This window comes from Notothenia coriiceps, unplaced genomic scaffold, assembly GCF_000735185.1.
Source record: "Notothenia coriiceps isolate Sejong01 unplaced genomic scaffold, NC01 NC01_scaffold00029967, whole genome shotgun sequence".
NCBI classification, from domain to species: Eukaryota; Metazoa; Chordata; class Actinopteri; order Perciformes; family Nototheniidae; genus Notothenia; species Notothenia coriiceps.
Window position 1 is genome coordinate 431,066 of NW_011362668.1, and position 19,541 is coordinate 450,606.

At 37.7% G+C, this 19,541-nt stretch overlaps 4 protein-coding genes across 4 annotated transcripts; all 4 read right to left on the bottom strand.

Moving 5' to 3' along the window:
• Positions 1–416: 416 nt before the first annotated feature.
• Positions 417–5,323, bottom strand: LOC104959186 (mutS protein homolog 5-like). The gene is made up of 13 exons (XM_010787054.1): positions 5,225–5,323; positions 4,776–4,899; positions 4,531–4,611; positions 4,161–4,214; positions 3,933–4,054; positions 3,619–3,728; positions 3,242–3,277; positions 2,967–3,049; positions 2,831–2,876; positions 2,009–2,147; positions 1,811–1,873; positions 1,591–1,719; positions 417–503 (listed from the first exon to the last, which is right to left on the bottom strand). The coding sequence occupies exons 1-13, from the start codon at positions 5,321–5,323 to the stop codon at positions 417–419; spliced, it is 1,173 nt and encodes a 390-aa protein (XP_010785356.1).
• A 2,807-nt stretch (positions 5,324–8,130) lies between these two features.
• On the bottom strand, positions 8,131–14,836 carry LOC104959138 (H-2 class II histocompatibility antigen, E-S beta chain-like). Its single transcript, XM_010786996.1, has 8 exons — positions 14,742–14,836; positions 14,344–14,604; positions 13,827–14,117; positions 13,614–13,730; positions 11,392–11,650; positions 10,678–10,722; positions 8,882–9,651; positions 8,131–8,484 (listed from the first exon to the last, which is right to left on the bottom strand). Exons 1-6 carry the CDS (start codon positions 14,797–14,799, stop codon positions 10,716–10,718), a joined length of 993 nt encoding a protein of 330 aa, XP_010785298.1. The 5' UTR covers positions 14,800–14,836; the 3' UTR covers positions 8,131–8,484; positions 8,882–9,651; positions 10,678–10,715.
• On the bottom strand, positions 8,874–9,626 carry LOC104959187 (SPRY domain-containing SOCS box protein 1). The gene has a single exon (XM_010787055.1). It carries the CDS (start codon positions 9,624–9,626, stop codon positions 8,874–8,876), a length of 753 nt encoding a protein of 250 aa, XP_010785357.1.
• Positions 14,837–15,340: 504 nt separating the features above from the next.
• Positions 15,341–17,199, bottom strand: LOC104959137 (H-2 class II histocompatibility antigen, A-U alpha chain-like). Its single transcript, XM_010786995.1, has 4 exons — positions 16,962–17,199; positions 16,540–16,803; positions 16,172–16,453; positions 15,341–16,060 (listed from the first exon to the last, which is right to left on the bottom strand). The coding sequence occupies exons 1-4, from the start codon at positions 17,041–17,043 to the stop codon at positions 15,945–15,947; spliced, it is 744 nt and encodes a 247-aa protein (XP_010785297.1). The 5' UTR covers positions 17,044–17,199; the 3' UTR covers positions 15,341–15,944.
• Between the last annotated feature and the right edge of the window lie 2,342 nt (positions 17,200–19,541).

A 19,541-nucleotide genomic window follows, 5' to 3' on the forward strand; every position in this document is an offset into this window, starting at 1 on the left:
ATGCAGCTATGTTAAAATATAAGTGTGAGAAAAAATCATGAATGAACAATGAAGATATTAATTCATAGTTTTATAATTAACTAGCTCACAGTCTGATTTTATGTCAGAAAAGTATGAAACTAGTGCTGTATTTATTTACACAATGATATAGAGTGAAAATATTCAAACAATGTTTAATTTACCTCTAATCCCTGTAATCATTAGTGTGTGTATTTAGCAATATGCTACAAAACAGGCAGCCTCCCCTCCTGCTCCCTTTTAAACATCTTCAGCGCCACCTGCAGCCCAATATTAGGGATTTCTTAAAACTTGTGAAATTTGAAGAAAAAAAACCTGCCAGAGAAATATAGTAATACAAGATATATATTTATAGGTTAAGATCTGTAAATAAATACCTGTTTATGTAATTCACTCTGTCAGGTTGCATTCTTCTGCCATTTCTTTATTTTGCACACAATCTCTTCATCTGTGAAGTTTAGACTGAGAGTCGCAATGATGAAGATCTGCAGCCAAGGAAGAGATTGTGTGCAAAATAAAGAAATGGCAGAAGAATGCAACCTGACANAACATTAAAGGTGGGGTAAGTAATTCACTTCAGAAACGCTTTTTGTTATATTCAATGGAATGCTCTTAACATCCCGATAGCAATGAATATATGAAATGCTTTGACAACAAATACATAAACAAATTTCATCTGTGGAAGCTGTAGCGCTGTAAAAAGCACGACCAATCATCTGAGCCGGCCCGGCTAAAATAACTGGATGGCCTACCTGCCTGTCAGCCTTCCATCTCTGCACAAACTTATCTCGTGCCCTCATTGGTCATGTGCGCGTTTGTGTGTGTTGGAGGAGGGGCTCTGTAAGGAAGTCTGAAGGAAGGGGCAGATTTTTTTTCGGTTGTGTACTTTCAAATTCTAGCGCACTCGAGCTGGCTTCTCCATTCTTACCTACCCTACCTTTAAGTGTTTGTGCTACATTGACGAGAAACAAACATGTCTATATTCTCTGAGATGAAAGGAAAAAACTTGGAAAAAAGTGTAGTTGTTTTTTTCCAAGGAACCGCATTTCATCCCTTTGCAAGATTGGGAAACATCACATATCCCACCGGGAAAATACCAAATAAGTGAGAATATGCAACATTTAGAAGAGGGGGATATCATTCCTCATTTAATCATATATGTTGTTTACTTCTGAATAGCTCCACATCACAGCAAAGACTCTTCAAAGTCCAGATGCTTTTGATAATATGGTGATATTTGGCTAAAATCCCTAATATTTCAAAATCTAATTTAAAAGTATAATATAGGCAACTATATTTATCAAAAGAATAATTTGGCAATGTCACCCACTTAAGCTGGCATAATGCATGTAAAGGAGAGCTGTCTGTGATGCAATGAAGTTGTTTGGGTCTTGCAAAGGGAAGTGCTTTTGTTTCTTTACAAAAAGGAAACACTATTCTTCCTAGTTTTTTTCTAGTAATCTTTCAACTTTATTCTTGTAAATTTCAATTTATTTTATTGGAATTTTATCGCCCCAGTTCCCGCTCTGCAAAATAATTTGTTCGATATGTATTATTATGTGTGTCTCTCACAACTCGGCTGATGAGGGTGGCAATATGGTGGAGGTCGTCAGACAACCCTTCACTGATATCCCGGAAGAGATGAATGGACTGAGGCAGGTGTCGCACTGTGTCCCTGATACACACTGCGTTGTACACTGTCTGACAAACACACACAATACAACATTTTGCACACATTCAACAAAGCCTGTCATGGTGCGTAAGGTGCATGTGGTAATACTGCAGCTCCAACCTTGTAGAGACACTGCCAGTCAGTCACTTTGGTGTGAGAGAGAGACATCCTGCGCAGAAGAGTCTAACACACACAAGCATACACACAGACTGGGTTAGCAGACACATATGATCTACTCTCAGGTGGCGACACAGCTTTTTAAAAGATAAATGGATACAAATAAGGAGAAAAAAGGGGGAAATCAAGGAGAGTTGTTACTGGTATGTTTCTGATGTTGCGTAGCGAAGACTGAAGGGTGTTCAGGGCGTCGGAGTTACGGGGCGACGTGAAGAAACGAATCACTTCCTGTCTCCTTTGTAACACAGCCAGGTCCTGTGTTGGCCGCATAAACCACTGGCTGAGAGAGAAGAGGACAAACCTTACACTTGAGGTATATCACTTGTATATAGACTCTATTTCACTATTTTTCTTTTTGTATTTACTTGCACTATTTCTTTTAATGTTTTTCTGTTTTATTGTGTTGCACTGTTGGAGGAGCCTGTGACCTAAGATTTTCATCGTCATAACTACACTGTAGCTATGTACGTATGACCAATAAAAGCCTTGAACCTTGATATTAATAAATCAAAAGTACGCATGAGCAAACTTATAGTAGTATTTTTCTGTCACAACAAACACAGAAACCCAGATTTGTATATCAAAAAATATGAAAAAATAATGGGTATGTATGTAAAGAAACGGGCCAGAATTGTATAAATGTATATTCCCATAATAAACACAGCTTGTACTCTATCAATAGAGATAAAGCATGATGGCGGGAAAGCTGGAACATTTATCGTGTTGCCATAGATACAAGCAGTAGTATGTAAACCTTGACATTTTCATGACCGCAGCATCTTCCAGATCAACGGCATACATTTTGCATCACTGTTATACAACATAATGGTAACACTTTGTTTAACTTCATACTGAATACCTAATGAAGGAAATAACAGCAATTCTCTAATTAAAGCCTTTTATTGTCTTTAAAATGAAATAAAGACAGCTTTTATTTGTTGTGTTGTGTCTTGTGTTTCCCACCGTAGCAGTTTGGAGCCAAATTTGCACCTGCAGCGGTTCAGAATCCCTGCAACACACCATAAAGCAGTTAAGTTAATGTAAAACAATCAGACATAAATAATGTTTTACTGTAATGGGTACCATTGAGGCGACGCACCATAAAGACTGAGTCCTTCCTTTTCACCTGAATGCAGCTTGTACACTGATGGGTGAAGCTCTGATTTGAAGATCTGCAGTACACTGAAGCAAATACAAAGTGCACAGCTACACTCAACACACTAGACACACATACAGTATACTAAACAGCTGCACAGTAGGTTTGAGGTATGGAACAACAAACAATGAATGGAATATTTAGTCAATCAGCATCAGCTTTCAGGGACACACTGTATATTTAATAAAGAACCTCTTTGTAATAGAGAGCACTCTTACCTGTAGGTGTCTCGGTCAATGCAAACAACACCTTTACTATATTTGGAAGAAACAATGCACATTTTAGAGAAGTATTATTTTTCATTAATAAAAACTTCTGCATCACACAAGACCAATTTGGTCTAACTGTAGAGAGTATAGAGAAAACGTAATGTAAATGTAATATAAAACGCAATGGCACAAATGCATGCCACCAATAAACAAAACCTGTGAGGCTTAAAGGAGAGCAGTGAAAAACACTTCTCATTGACAAAACGTATAAAGGTCCTCGTTACAGATAATGTGTGACCACAGTCCCGTGTGTGTGTGTGTGTGTGTGTGTGTGTGTGTGTGTGTGTGTGTGTGTGCGTGCAAAGCTACATTATTATGTGTCTTACAGCGTGTAGGCGTTGAACTGCAGGATAGGAACTCCAACACTGCTGTCTTCCAGCTCCACTCCCACTCTCCTCCTGTCCAGACATTTCAACAGAGCGCCCACTGCCCTCAGCTTCACAACGGATGCGGATGCGCGCACAGACACACACACGCACACACACACACACACACACACACACACACACACACACACACACACACACACACACACACACACACACACACACACACACACAATAATGATGGACAGTTCGTGATCAGCTCCTTCACATCGATGGACAAAATGAATAGGATGACATGTAGAAAGCTGACTCACCATCAGGGGAGAGTCAAAGGAGATACAAGACGAGAGGTAAGACATTTTGTCTCTCTCTGAAGTGGAGGCAGGAAGGAAAGGCAGATGGGCAGAAAGAAGTCTCTGCTTTCCCACCTCCAGACCTGCAACATTCAATATGGACTCATAATCTGTTCATTGTGGAAATCATGAATAAAGAAGATCCTGCCTAAGATTGATACAAAATATTATAGGTGGGAGACTGTTTACCGAAATCAACATATGGATAAGTAACCACCTCAGGTTTGTAGTCCGGGTTTGAACCTGGGATACAACAGGAGACAGTTTGAAAAAGAAAACAGCATGTTTTATGAAATGAATGTTACAAAGCAGTGGTTTCACATGACAATATTGTTTCACTGAAGTCTCAGTAAAAGCATTTCAGAGCTATGTATACTAGTTATACAATCACTCTTCTCCCTTATCACACTATCTTTCTGCAGTGCCAAGCATCCTTAATCTAATTGTATTCCCCTTGACCTAGAAACTTCTAGTCTCGCACCATGTCAAAACAAAAATCTGACAGACATTTTTCTCATTTGCCCGCCCTATACTTAGATGTTTGTCTCTCGGAGCTCACCAAGTTGTTGCAAGAACCGTGTCATGCAGCGCTCCTGCTTTGCACTGGTAATTATTACATGAGGACTAACCTCCTGGATGACTAAACAGGGAAAAGAGGAGATACAATAAGTATAGTAAGGCAAGCACAAGTGTCAGATCACACATAATTGTCATCTCTGAGATAATGAAATTACATAGAAAATAGAAATGTAATCTTATATAGGGTAGAGACTGAGATTATGTAACAGGCAGTGTTTTGTTTACCTCTGGCCAGCAGGTGGAGCTCATGGTTGTCAGGAGTGTCTCTCATGTAGTTTAAAGTGGAGTCCTTACTGTCAAAGAAGCAGAGGCCAATCTGTCCATGCTGGGATACAACACTCAGTAAAATCTGCAAAATAACAAATACATGAATGTGCATCTGCTGCAAAAATCTATCTTCCTTCCAAGTGTTTATTAAAAAAACATAGATGTACAAAAAAACTAAAACGTGTATTAAAATAATAAAATAATATAAAAATAAATAGAATTAAGATACAGTAACTGTTGTAAATTTTGTTCTTCTTTAAAGAGTTCACTGTAAAAATTGACTGGCATTTTCTTAGTGTTGTAAGTTTGCGAGTCTTAAGATATTCCTTGTGTTCATATTTCACTTAGTGAAACTTGGGGTAACTTGTTGTTGCATTCAAATGTATTAAAGTGACTTCTGAACTTACCGCAGGTGAGTCTTCCTCCTCTTCTTCAACTCCATGTATGCCTGGTTGACCAAAAATGAACCCTCCTCCACCTCCTCTCAGACTTTCTATTGCTGCCATGATCAGTCAGTTCTAGATATGAAACATCAAAACAAGGTAATCATTTCATGTTTTTAATAAGTTGACTTTCTAATAGTGGGCCCGAAGTACTTAATTGTGTTACTTTAGTGATATACTACTGCATAACAGTAAGTGGTTACAATTGATAGTCTTTAACTGAAAATGTGCTTACGTAAGAGCACAAAAGTATAAGAATACATTTATACTTAGTCATTTGTACAGATTGGCCCATTTCAAAGTACGTAATATATTATTGAATTATAATTATTAACACTTGAATGTTTCCAGTGCTCTAATGATGCAGCTGGTTTTATAGGTGGAGTTCATTTGGAGTAAAGCATTTTACATATTAATGTACTTACTGCTGTGAATGTTCCCCTTTGTGCCAGTAAAGCCTAATTGATGCAATAATATATTTAGTATTAATAATAACAATAATAATATATTGTATTTTTGAAAAGTAACTGCAAGGTAACTAGTAACTTAAGTATCGAGTAAATGAAGTGATAGGCACAATATGTCCCTGAGTTGTGGTGGAGTAAAAGCAGTAAATGTGAATAACGTTCCTAAAAGTACAAGTACCAACTATGTTTACTTCATTAAAGTACATTAAAGTACCACTAAACCAACACAATGTTTAAATGTAATGCTCGAAAAACTAAAACATTAGCTAGTTAGAAAGCTAGCATCCAGGTTAATTGTTTAGCAAACAAAGTGGAGTTAGCTAGGCGAGCTACTTAACTAACTAAAGTGAACTACCATAAAAGCAGACTCTGTATCAGTTAGCCAACATTTACTAACAGGTCGGGTTATGACTTTTCATAGTAAAGATAACAGGCTATAGGTATCGACTTATAATTAAACAGTTGAAAAAGTACTTTGTGTGGTGATTGTTTGTTAGATTCCTAGCTAGCTTAACTCAGCTTACCTTCATGTACGCACTTTGGCGCGTACGCTTTTTTTGTGCGCGTGTGTTGTTCCCCTGGCCTGTTCTCATGACAACATTACCCCATATCACTGATTTAAATGTATTGAGAATAACTGTTTGATGTTTTGTTATTTTCTATTAAACAATATGAGACAATTTATTTTGAATTGGGTTAGAAAAAAAGGCTATGAAGATATTTCAATCAGGAGAGACGTGATGTATGAAATACATGTTTATTATCGGGACACATGACATGAGGGAATAGTGATTACAACAAGTAACTGTAATGATGTTTTGGCGATTAGGCCCCGGGTTTGCAGGATGATCATTCAGGAGGGAAAGAACCGCTCTGATGAACGCCCCGGGGTCTAGACACTGGTGGTGGTGATAGTAGTTCGTCCGATCTGAAGGGAGAAGGTTTCAGCTTGGCCCTGTATTAGGAGACAGGAGGCGAAGGGGTGGAGGAGGGTTGTGCGTTGACACCTGAAATGACAACTGACGGGGAGGGGAGAGCAGATTTAAAGGGGTTAGCAGGTGCGATGATTGGCTAGCCGGGGCGTGATGCCCCTGATCACTGAGATAACGTGTGGCACCCGATAATGTTGTCTTCCTGATTGAACTTGTGCTAAGCTACATTTGTATGTTTTTATTTTAATTTGGGAAATGTTATATTTTAGAAGTAGGCTATATACTTTAGTGATACCTTTACTTAACATTTACCATTGCTGAGTTAAACAATTAACTTTCTTAAACCTAGCTGTTAATAAAAGAAAAGAAAATATATATCATTGGATTTAATGTTTGTGAGTCGCTTTGGACAAAAGCATCAGCTAAATAAAATGTAATGTTATAAATAAAAAAGTATATTTATATTTATGGGCAACGTAGCAGCTGAGCTGGCTGTCAGGCTTTTGTATATTAATTCAGAAATTTAAGATTTTCATGGTTTTGTTTGTAAGTTAAAGGTCCCATGACATGGCCATTCCCAGTGTTTATGTGAAATTCTAAACTTACAATGGCGTTTGTTAGCAACCAGAAAATGACCAGTAATGACAAACAGATGAGAATGCTGCGTGGGGTCTAGGTGCCGTGTTGCCAGGCTCGCTGCTCCGCCCCTTGAGGCTCGAGGAGCGGACAGTGTGAGCTGGATTACTGGTGGCGTTTCCTGGTTGCTGCGTGGGGTCTACGAGACAGCGAGGCACCACGGAACTCAGCCTGAGCACACACACTCACAGCCTGCGGAGATCCGCGGAGCCGCGGCTGAGAAAAGATAAGGCTGGGTGAGTGCATGTGTGACGTCACTATGACCGTTACGTCACTGAACCCAGGAAGAAAACAATGGAAAAAGAGAAATCTCCAACGAGGCGTTCTGGGGCAGCATAGACATGTGTTTTCTGTGTTAAGAGTTTTACTCGCTACAGTGTACTTTGAGGGTTTGTGACTCTGCAGACCATTTACATGCAGAAAAAGCTACATAACACACAAGGGGACGGGTAATAATCGGAAAAGCATGTCATGGGACCTTTAACAGTGAATAAAATAATCAACTATCATCGAGCATCATTAGTGTGTTTGATGTGTCTCAAATGTACTGGCGTCGATACAATTATATTATCAGTACCATTTTCTATCATCTCTTCCACCTGTATGATCCACCAGGCAGGTTTTCAGTCAGTGAAAGCAGAATTATATTCATGATTAATGAAGGGGAAGGTTTTCGGTCGCTTAATGTTTTTTGGACCCTCATTACTGCAGTTTCTTCATAATAACAATAACGATTTCTTATTATTACTGAATGTGATTGATTTTTTATAAAAGAGGGACAATTCCGTACCACAAAACAACACAAAATGGAAAAGGATTGAAACTGTAAAAAAGCAATTATGAGAATGACAATGCCACATTTATTTTTATATGAAAAAGTAACACCTGCAAGAAAATCCTCACAATATATTAAATTATAATAAATAAAAATAAATAATAAATACGTTTGTCTGGCTGTAATACGAGTACGCACTTTACAATACAATACATATTTGGAACATTAAAGTGACTGACTAAATGTTTCATATTGTTTGTGTTTGTTCATGTACAAGTATACATTATTGATTAGAAAGCAGGTAGTGCTGGAGACGAGGCGGAAGAGGAAGTTTGTCCATTTCATTATGCCTCTTTTGCCCTAAATACTGACGAATTGACAGTCCACATAAAGCCATCAGAGCAGGGGGATCACCTGGGAAAGAGAGAGCAAAAAAAAGTAGTTTAGGTGTTTTGTTTAAAGCTCTAATTAAAGCAGATCTTTGTAAATTGAAACTTGTCTGCACTGCTTACATAAGAATGCATCAACATAACTTCGGCTACTTATCCAATGTGCAATACTGTTGTATTCTATAATCATCACACACACGCACGCACGCACGCACACACACACACACACACACACACCTTTTCCTTATCCTTATTTTTATGCTACAATGTTGGATAGATGTTGTCACTAATCCTACTTTTAAACACATTCCTCTTTTTCATATATGTATGTTGTGTCATACCATTTTATCCTACATCTTATTTTCATAAAAAATGTTCTAACTAATGGCTAATAGAGTTAAGCTGAAAGCTGCGCTACTCACGTGTGGCACCGTTCAGGTATCGTAGTCGTATTCTGGCTCCACCTCTCACGCTGCTCACGGCTGGAAACAGCTCCACTCCACGAGGAAGGTCTTTGAAAGCTTCGCCGAGGAAGCTGCCATCAACAACAAATCCCAGAGTCCCTGCATCGGCGTCAAGCACCAGCAGGACACGCTCAGGGATGGGTAGAAGAGTCTGTGCCATCTTTTTGTGTGACGAAGTGGAAGACATTGTCCTAAAATCCCCCACGGCCTCAGGGTGGTACCACCTCCTCTTCCCTGGGTAGAGGTCCAGACTCTGTCCAGCATGCCAGAGCTGATTGGTTTTGAGTTCCCAGCCCCAGGACTGTGGATCCCGGCCAATCAGCACGTCGTACCCCGGGGCCCTCAGAGGGCAGCTCTGCCTGGAGATGCCGATGACAGCATGACTCCCTCTCTGGTTGGGACTCCACAGCACTTCCCAGACATGAAGCCCACTTTTCACCCCCATCTCCGCCCTCACCCCGTCAGTACTCAGCTCAACAGGTGAACGTGTCACTTCCTGTTTGCAGCCAGACAGCAGGAAGGAAGGAGAGCAGTGGGTTGAGCTCCAGCGTGAGCGGCTGTCTCCTGGAGCAATTGGAGAGGAGTTCAGAGTGACGGCGAGGCGAGAGGATATGGAGACAGCCAGTGGAGGGAAAGCTGATGAGGAGGAGGGAGGGCTGTCGTCTGCCCTGCTGTACAGCCACACTGACAGTGAGACACCCATCGGTACAAACAGCCTCAGAGAAGAGCTGTGGAGGAGACAGACAGAAACAAAATGTAGTTTAAACACTGGAAACAATTATTTACTTAGTTCAGTTAACAGTTTGTTTTTGGGTAAGTGCCTAGAAAAATGAAAGCTCCATGTTCCTAAATGATAAATGTTATTCACCTTGTAGCCGTATAATGGTGGATTATAAATAGTACATTAACTGAGAAAATGTAAATGAGGAAATTAAGTACTTTAGCACACATCCTAGGTACTTGTACTTTACTTCAGTATGTGCCTTTTGTGCAACTTTATACTTTTTCTCCACTACATCTTAGAGGTCAATACTGTACTTGTTAGCCTAGTTACACTAAATGTATCAAACAACTTTTTAGATTACAGTTTTTCCAGGGATCAGCTGGAAAATGAATCATCACAAAGCTGAAAACAGGGCCCTTGTGCTGAGCTCATGAAAAGTTTGTTCAATAGATACTCTGCTTTACATGATTATTAACACATGATAATAGAACAGAGAGGAACACAATAAATAAACATAATGGAATAACAGTTTCATAAAAACAATGCATTAATCATTAATGAGATATAAAATAGTTTAAAAACAACATTGTAAATACGGTAAGTGCTAAAACAAGTTAAAAGGCTTCTGGGTAAGCAGCTGTAAAAAGTAGTGTTTTTAGCCTCGACTTAAAATAACTCAGCGTTGGTGAAGACCTCAGGTTTTCTGTAAGTTCATTCCATTTGTGGGGAGCATAAAAACTAAAAGCAGCTTCGGCGTGTTTGGTTCTGAGCCGGGGAACAATGAGTAAGCCCGCCCCCGATTATCTCAGAGCTCTGGGGGTCTCGTAACAGGGCAACATGTCAGACATATATTGGGGTCCCAAACCATTTAATGCTTTATAAGTTAACAATATAATTTTAAAATCGATTCTGTAAGCTACTGTACTGTAATTTACTTCTTTTGCATTAAACGTGTATCAAATTTTGCATTTCCATAACAGGTAGAGCATAAATTGGCCGTTGAAATAAAATACTCCTTTATATAAATTACCTGAATGTTGTCCTGAAGAACGCAAATGTAGCCAACGTTCAAACACTGTGAGGAAGGCAAGAATGAATAAGAAAGAAAAAAAGTAGAGGAAGCAAAGTTGGTAGATTATCAACGTAATATGCTAAATCTGCACACAGTTAAAGAATAATCTGATTATTTCACCGGTTAAAACAAGTCAGCAGAGGTGGGGAGTACATTTTACAAGTAGGCTACTGTGCTTAAGTACAATTTTGAGATACTTGTACTTGAGTATTTTCCATTTTATGCTACTTTGTACTCCACTACAATTCAGAGGTAAATCGTGCACTTTTACTCCAATACATTTATGTGTACTTTTAGTTACTGATTTGGATTAATGATGTGATATATAATCAACACTTAAATAAGACATTAGTTACACCTGGAGTAAACAGACTCACAAGTTACCCTGCAGTAAATAAAGTCATTTAAATAAGATCCACCTTTACCAGCTTTGTAACACATAAATACATCAATAATTATAATCAAAACATATAATATATATTATTTTGAAATGTATGATTTGCATAAAAAGTAGCCTACCTTTACTTTTGATACTTCAAGTATATTTTGATCCTAATATTTTTGTTATTTTACCTGAGTAACATTTTGAATGCAGGATTTACTTGCAAGTACTTTTCCCACGTCTGCAAGTCAGCAAAAACAGACAGTGACCTATAAATCTTCAAATCTTACCAGTTGTGTTTCTGAGTGCAGTGCTTCCCTCTGGTCGGTAGCGCAGGCTGTGTGCAGACATCCTCTGTCTGTGTGTGTTTATACCAGTCTCTTATCAAGCATGTATGCGTCTTATCGCGGCTCGGCAACGTAACCGCTCCGGTGTTTTGGTGATGTTTTCTGGGACGACCTCCTAGCAGGGAACAGCACAGTCCATCACTGTAGCTAGACTGACGCCACTGCAGCCTCAAGGACAAGACATCCCATGACGTGGTGTGAACTGAAAGGAAACCGGAGATATAGCATGATACGTAGGCTACAGTTTATGTAACAATCACGAGCTATCATCATTTTACGTGAAATGGTACCCTCTTTTTCCATATTTTTCTTCTATCGCGTTCTATAATGAATGTAAACATAAACGGTGAAACACAAGAATAGGATTAAACTCGGGCTTTTAAATAATAAGAAGATGAAAATAAAATAGATCCCAAATCGACTCATTATTCCTCAGAGCGCATGCGCATAAAGAGTGAATTGTGACGTGGAGATTTTAAGCCCAGAATGTTGTTTTACAGACAACAGGCTTGTTAGTCGTACAAAATAGGTAGGATAAGTATTCAGATCGTGAAAGTAGAAATGCCAGAGTGTAGGAATACTCTGTTAGAAATAAAAGTCCTTTGTATACTGCAGGTGTCACTAAAGTAGCCTATTATTTAAGTGATGTTCACAATTCTGCAAAAATAACCAAATATATTTAATAAATGTAATGGAGTAAAAGTATATGATTTAACTCTGAATTGTAGTTTGGTAGAAATACAGCATCAATTTGAACTCAAGTAATATACAAGTCTTTCAGAATTATACTTAAGTACAGTGAGTAAATCCACTTACTAATTACTTTGCACTGCTGGAGATCATAGATAGAAACAGAGCCTGATATTTTTCACATGTTTTTGTGTTTACATCTATGGCTTTAATGCCAGTTTGTTCTGCAAAATTTTGTATTTTGAGCTTCAGGGCCAACAATCAGATGTTGGTATTTTGTCCACCGTGGAGGCATGTCTGGAAAAGTTTGTCTTCAAGAATTAATAAAGTACACATGTTCTCTTTTGGTTAAAGATTTATTTCGTTTTTAAAGCAAAACACAGGGGAAATGATTTATAGAGCATACATGAATCAGACAATGTATTACTGATTGTATATCATCCAGTACAAAAGGTTATCAGATCAGATTGTGGCCTGGCCCATTAACATGCCTTGGCTTACAAAACAACATTTGTAAAAGCCAGAACTACAGTTTTGTGTATAGATTTTTTTATGTATAAAAGAAAATGTCATTTAATTTAATTCATAATAAAAAATAAAAAATGCACTGTCTTTTCACATTCTTTTCGCTCATCACCTGAACTCCTTATTTCAGGGTTTATTCAAACCTTTTCATGCTAAAAGGAGCCAACATAAATGTGAACAGTAAAAGTATAGATTTGAAAACATTTCCTCCAAGTTCAATACAAGGTTGCTTTAAATAGAATTAGTTGGCACCAACTCTCGTCCTAGAATAAGAAACAAAAAGAAAAACAAAGTCACACATACTTGAGTTTGAGTCTGTTTTAAGCAAAGCCTTAGAGGCTCATGTCAAAACTTAAAATGCTCCTTTAACTGATCTTTTAGAAAGAAATCACTGGTCGTGTTGCTTTTTGTTATCTAAAGAATGAAACAATAAATATTTTGACAATATTATTAACAGAGAGTTTATGACTTCAGACAACAATGATCTTTAAACAGTTTCATCAAAAGCAGACTGTCACGATTGAAAGCAGAGCAAGGTGGACCCAAAAGCAGGACGCACAAGGTTTGAACAGCAAAAAAACTTTAATTTCAGGTAATCAGGCTGAGCAGGGTAAGACACAAAAAAATAAGTTGAAAATCTCTAAATACAAAAACAGAACAAACCTCCCCATTGAACAATGAACAGGATCTGACAACAACTGACAAAAAACCAGACCTTAAATACATACAAGACTAATCCCAAGGACAGGACACAAGAGGGAAGGCAAAACAGAAAGGTAATCAAACAGGAGGGAAAACACAGGGACAAGCAGAAAAAAAAAACGTAGCCTAACACAGGGGGTGACCAAAATAAAACAGGAAACCAGAAAGTTTGTGACAGACTGTATGTTTGTGTCTTGATAGTCTTGAGATAAGATGGTAGAATTTGGTAAAGTTTATGTGTCTCTCACCATAAGTTTTCTTCTTGTAGTAAATCAGCCCAGCAACAAAAAACACCAGACCCAGCAGCAGCCCCGCTGTCCCGACAGCAATCTTGTTATTCTCTGACTCTCGATCAGTTCTCGGATCTGAAAACACATTTAGCACAAATTATACTATAACTCTAATCAATACAAATGTGGCTTAGTAACATTGAACTCAAAACAAGCTGTCACTTTTCCTACCCCACTCGCAAAGCTTGGGCTTCATGAGGTGGGCGTGCTCCACCATGCAGGTGATTTTCTCTCCAGGTACAGGTGTAAACTCCAGGTAGGAGTGGATCTGATAATGCCAATCCCCATTGGACAGTTTCTCAGTGGACGTCACATCAGATGTCACCTCCTTTCCGTTCCTCAGCCAAGTCACTCGGATTGGTTTGGGAAAGAAGTAGTGCACACTGCAGACGAGCATGCCTGGGTGTCGGCTGCCCGCTGCTTGCACTGACCTCACCCTGACAGAGGGCTCCAAATGGAGGTCAATAGACGAAACAAATTGGCATGAAACAACAACTCTTCAATGTTTGCACAAGTAATTCTCTGGATATATTTAGGTTAAAACAAAATATTACAGTGGGTATATTTAGTATTTTCTATGCACACTTTTCACAGAAATATGATTAAAAGTCTGTTACTTAAACCCCATAATTACGAAATAATTATGCAATATGTAATTTAAAGCATTAGTTTCAATACATGCAATCACCTGGTTTTAAAAAGACATCAAAAATCAATGCGATGTTGTTCTTGCATTTCAGTTCATTTTTTTTTTCTTCTTTTATAAATTTGGGATTTTTGTTGAGGCCTTCTGCAATCTCTTTTGTTTTCTCTGTGTAGCCGGTATACTTCCCTAAAGTGCTGTTGTATTGGATTTGTAGCACTTTATTGAAGAAAATTTGTTCCAAATAAAGAAAGTCATCAGGGGAAGTAAACTGGCAGTGGAGCAGAGCATGACCAAAAAGAGCATCTGTAAGACAAAGCCAACAAGTATTACTAAAATGTAGAATAAAGCATTGCACACTCCAATGATATGCCACAGATGTTAATGTACTGTATGTTGTAGCAACTAGAAAAGTAAATGTCAGCTATTTTAATGTAACTCACCAGCTCTTGAAAAAAAAAGGATCAGAAACAGCAGTGAAAACGAGCACTTCATACCCATGTTTAGAGAAATGAAAATGTAAGAGCCGACGGGTATCAATGTAGAACTAAAACATGCGGAAGTTAGGCAGACTGCTCGACCACATTTTTTTTAAACAGGTGTGGTACAAAGGCTGTGTGACGCATTGAAATGGCATTTTTATGTCACACAAGTCTGTTTCAGAATAACAAACTTGAATGTAGCCTCTTCACTCTGGCACCTCTCTATAATGCATGTGCATGTGTGCACCTTTACCTGTATTGTAATGCATGTGTGTATTTGTACTGTGTGTGTGTATTTAAAAAAATATAGTAAAACAGTAGAAATCTGAATTTCCCCCAAGGCTGATCCATAGAGGTTCATGTTAATCTTAAATGATGTATCTGGGGGAGAATGAGCTTTAATCTTAGTTTAAACTACCTTTAAACCTTGCATATTGTTTTTGTGTCAGTGAAATGTTACCGTCAGAATGTGGAGTAAACAGTAGGCAATATTTGCCTCTGAAATGTAGCACTTAAAGTTGTATCAGTTCACACCATTTTTTTATTAATGCACCTCAAAACAACTTAATGCAGTTTATCACAATGTTTTTGTTTTATTAGAGAAAATAAATATCTTCTTCTTAAAGTTACAAACAGCAGGTAACCATACTGACAGCATGTCACATGTTTGAATAACCAACAATGTAATAAGAAGGCAAAAAGGGAAAAAACAATAAATGAATTATAAAGAAATTTAACTTATTCAGACCAGCAGCTTGTTTTGAATCTGAAACAACAACAAAAACACTTGTTGACATTCAGTGATATCATGTACACATACATCTCTCTATTTAAAGTGTGTTGTTGGCCAACAACAACAGCTATTGGTCATACCAGACAAAGAGAGGCTTTCTCTTATTGCTCATGAATTCAGTATGAGGAAGTCTGTTGTATCACCTTTCAAAAGTGAGAAAGTCTCTCTTCTTAAATATATTCTGGCATATGTACAGTGTATTAAAATGTGTAAATGACACCCACAGTTCATGAACTCTATTGCTTCTTTGTATGTGTTGAGGAAATTTTAAAGCAGGACATGCTACACTCCTAGATTATCGTGTGTATGTAATGTGCAGTATGTGCAATCATAATTTTATGTGTAATCTCTCTAAAGCAGAGAAATTAGTGTCAATGGTGTCCCTTAACCATTAGAAATGTTCCGGCTGCGACTCCCAACAAGCCCAGAGTGAGGCCCACTCCACAGTAAACATCTGCTCCCAGACTGCGATGACTGATGTCAGGTTCTGTAGGGGTGCGTGACATAAAATGTATCGTTATAGACACAAATAAGTATTTCATAGCAAATAATTGTATTGTTTTGATATTTAAGTGGCTTCATCAGATAATTCAATCACCCCAGATCGTTGTTTGAGGCATGTCCAGGGCTGAGTGCTCCACAGTGCAGCTGTAAATGTCCCCCTCCCTCGGTGTGAACGTCAGGGTAGAAAACTGGTGGAAGGTTTGATCTTTATTGGGGAAATATCGGCTGAGTGACACCCCCTCTGACACCTGAACACCATTCCTGGTCCACCTGACCCTGACCTCAGGTGGGAAGAAATTATTCACAAAGCAGATGAGGCTGTTTTCACGTCCAATCTCAACTTCTTCTGCAGGGTAGAGGACGCTCTCAGGGGGGTCTGTAGGGGTCAAAAGATAGTTTAAAACCTTCCTCAGAATCTAAACAATCATGTCACTACAGAGACAAATGTTGAGATTAATTTACCTTTTTCTTCTGGGGGATTTTTCTCCTCCAATTTTAAGTATTGAATCAATGCTAAACACAGCTTCTTGCCTTTATTAGCATTAGTGAATACATTCATATGATCAAACATTGTGCTTGGATCATCCACAAAGATTCCGGGCACAGTGTAAACTATATCGGATTTGTCAAAATCCATGTACAACATCTCCTCAGAATCAAATTCATATTGTACTTGACTTGTCCCGTTTTCAAAGCAGCCAACAACATAGTTAATGTCATGAGGAACTGAAAAACAACAAAAAGGGAAATAAGGACAATTACAGAAATATCGATATAGACATCTATTGTAAATAAATACAGCATTTGGTTTGTGTCTGTCTTTCTTGCATTCTCTACAGAAGTGAGCAATATAATAAAGTAATAAGTCTGAAACTCATTCTTACTTTGTGAAAAGGCACAGAAGCTGTTGATCATCAGGAGTATGAGAGCTGAGCGCTTCACGTCTTGGCTGCAGATCTTCATCATTGCAACTCTCAGTCTAAACTTCACAGATGAAGAGATTGTGTGCAAAATAAAGAAATGGAAGATTGAAATTGAATCCTTGTTTAAACATGCATAAATGAATTCGGAAGCAATAGGAAGCACTGGTTATAGAGGTTCCTTATTATTTTAATGTTGACGGGAAACAGCAGACTAACCTGTTTGGCAGGGAGGAGGTCCTTAAAACGTGGCATAGGTTTTGGATGACAGTGTATAAGCAGTACAAATAGCTTGGATATAATAAAATCACATAATGCTGTGATTCACAACACCGTAGAAATCATTTGTATGGGTAACGTTGTTTTGCTAATAAGGCTAGGTGGTGTATATAAATGATTACTTCAGTTATAGACATACTAACAATGGGTCCAAAATGTTCTATTCGTATCATACAGGGAATGTATATTCCTTCTTTGATGTTTTCCAATAAAGAAAAGGCAGAAGAATGCAACCTGACAGTGAATTACATAAACAGGCAAGATGATTGTATTACTATATTTCTCTGGCAGGTTTTTATTCTTCATATGTCACAAGAAGTTTTAAGAAATCTCCAATATTGGGCTGCAGGTGGCGCTGAAGGTGTTTAAAAGGGAGCAGGAGGGGGAGGCTGCCTGTTTTGTAGCATGTTGATAAATGCACACACTAATGATTAAAGGGATTAGAGGTAAATGAAACAGGAATTCTGGATAGAGAGGCTCCTTGTTATTTTAAAGCTGACATAGACTATCTTGTTTGGCTGGAGGGAGGCCCTTGGAATTTGTCAGGTTGTGATTCTCACTCTATATAGAATATAAAAACAAGTAAGTATGTTGTATATGTGTATATAAATACATACATACATACATTTACTGTATAAGTATTCCTGATGTTCATTTAGTCTTAAATGTTTACTCAAAAACATCTGGAAAACTACATTAGGAAAAAGGCATGATAATGCAATCTGACAAAGCATAAACACATAAAACAAATGATTTTAGTAGAAGTAAAGTAGATGGCACTAGGACCAAAAAGGGCACCTATAAAATGAAGCAAACAATATTTAAAAAAATGTAGAAATCTGCATTAATTTATGTCCTTTTCTTTGTCACTTCAATAATAAGCTATGGGTTCTCATTGTACGTTAGCAATGGGTTGGCTCTGTCTGTCTTACCATTGTTCTGTTTTTAAACACAAACTTAAAAGATAAATGACGGTTTGTATCGTAATGTTGCTTAACAGCTCTTGAATAAAACAGCAGAAGAAATATTCAGTGAAAGGAAGAATGGTGAAACCTGAGAAATGAGGAGTTAAAATCGGGATGTAAAAGGATCTCCAACTAAAAGCAAAAGCAAGTAAAGAAGAGTGATTATATTTATATGAATTAAAGTGCAACACATTTAGATTTTGTCCTTGGGGAAGGAGAAGGTTAGTTTAAACTAAATACTGTTTTTGTTGGTGAAATGTAACCGTATAGTAAACACTATCCAAGGCTGTTGGATAAATATAGTGGAGTCAAGATTACAATATTTGCCTGTGAAATGTTGTACTTGAAGTTGTACTGAAGTATAAAACTGGAGAAATGTAACAGTTTTTTACTGAAGAGACAACGATTACAGAGAACCATCATGTCTGTTTTTGACGATGGAGTAATAGGGCGGCACTCAAAAGCAACAAAAAAGAGAAAAACGTTTTCAAAATGTTAAATACTTAAAAGGTTTTCTGCAAAACAGCCCAAGTATCACTTCACATACTTCCCTCTGTATTCATGGTGCTCACAAAGAGATCTCAAAAGGATTACCTGATTACATTTTTTAAAAGTAGGCGTGTTATTTAAACTTCAATAATATTGTTAGTGTATATCAAAGTTACAGATAGCAGTGCACTCTATAGACAGCATGTTACACAGTAACGTTTGAATAAACAATGCTATTACAAAGATGGCAATAAATGAATTATAAAGAACTTAAACTCAAAGCTTCATTCAGACCATTTAACGAATAAATGGAGTCCACTTGTTGACATTCAGTAACATCATATATACATATACCGATTTAAAGTTAGCTGTTAGCCACTGATCATACCCTTTATATTATGTGTTAATGATTTCAACATGTGTGTTTTTTACAGGAAGACTGCTGTATCGTTTTTCAACAGTAACATAGTCTCTAAAGTGAAATATAATCTGGCAAATGATACCACATCTATTACACTGTATTGCTTCTTTGTGCATGTGAAGGACATTTTATTTGAGCTTTATACATTTTCCAGAATTAACCTCTTTATTTTTGTCATTCTTGAATAAGACACAACAGGCCTGGAATCTCAGGTTGTCAAAATCCATGTACAACATCTCCTCAGCATCAAATTCAAATTGTACTTGACTTGTCCCGTTTTCAAAGCAGCCAACAACATAGATAGTGTCATGAGGGACTTAAAAACAACAAAAAGGGAAATAAGGACAATTACAGAAATATCAATATAGACATCTATTGTAAATAAATACA

Excerpts from the sequence above, each read along its gene's own strand:
- LOC104959186 (XM_010787054.1), bottom strand. The coding sequence starts at position 5,323 with ATGGCAGCAATAGAAAGTCTGAGAGGAGGTGGAGGAGGGTTCATTTTT. Across the intron at positions 4,215-4,530 it reads ACGGTTCTTGCAACAACTTG|GTTCAAACCCGGACTACAAA; the intron begins GTGAGCTCCGAG and ends GTTGTATCCCAG. Across the intron at positions 4,055-4,160 it reads TTATCCATATGTTGATTTCG|GTCTGGAGGTGGGAAAGCAG; the intron begins GTAAACAGTCTC and ends TGAATGTTGCAG.
- LOC104959187 (XM_010787055.1), bottom strand. The coding sequence starts at position 9,626 with ATGGGTGTCTCACTGTCAGTGTGGCTGTACAGCAGGGCAGACGACAGC.
- LOC104959138 (XM_010786996.1), bottom strand. The coding sequence starts at position 14,799 with ATGGGTATGAAGTGCTCGTTTTCACTGCTGTTTCTGATCCTTTTTTTT. Across the intron at positions 14,118-14,343 it reads TGATGTCTTTTTAAAACCAG|ACCTCCATTTGGAGCCCTCT; the intron begins GTGATTGCATGT and ends TTTCGTCTATTG. Across the intron at positions 11,651-13,613 it reads CTACAAGAAGAAAACTTATG|TTCACACCACGTCATGGGAT; the intron begins GTGAGAGACACA and ends GTTTCCTTTCAG.
- LOC104959137 (XM_010786995.1), bottom strand. The coding sequence starts at position 17,043 with ATGATGAAGATCTGCAGCCAAGACGTGAAGCGCTCAGCTCTCATACTC. Across the intron at positions 16,454-16,539 it reads AAATCCCCCAGAAGAAAAAG|ACCCCCCTGAGAGCGTCCTC; the intron begins GTAAATTAATCT and ends TGACCCCTACAG. Across the intron at positions 16,061-16,171 it reads GCCTCAAACAACGATCTGGG|AACCTGACATCAGTCATCGC; the intron begins GTGATTGAATTA and ends GCACCCCTACAG.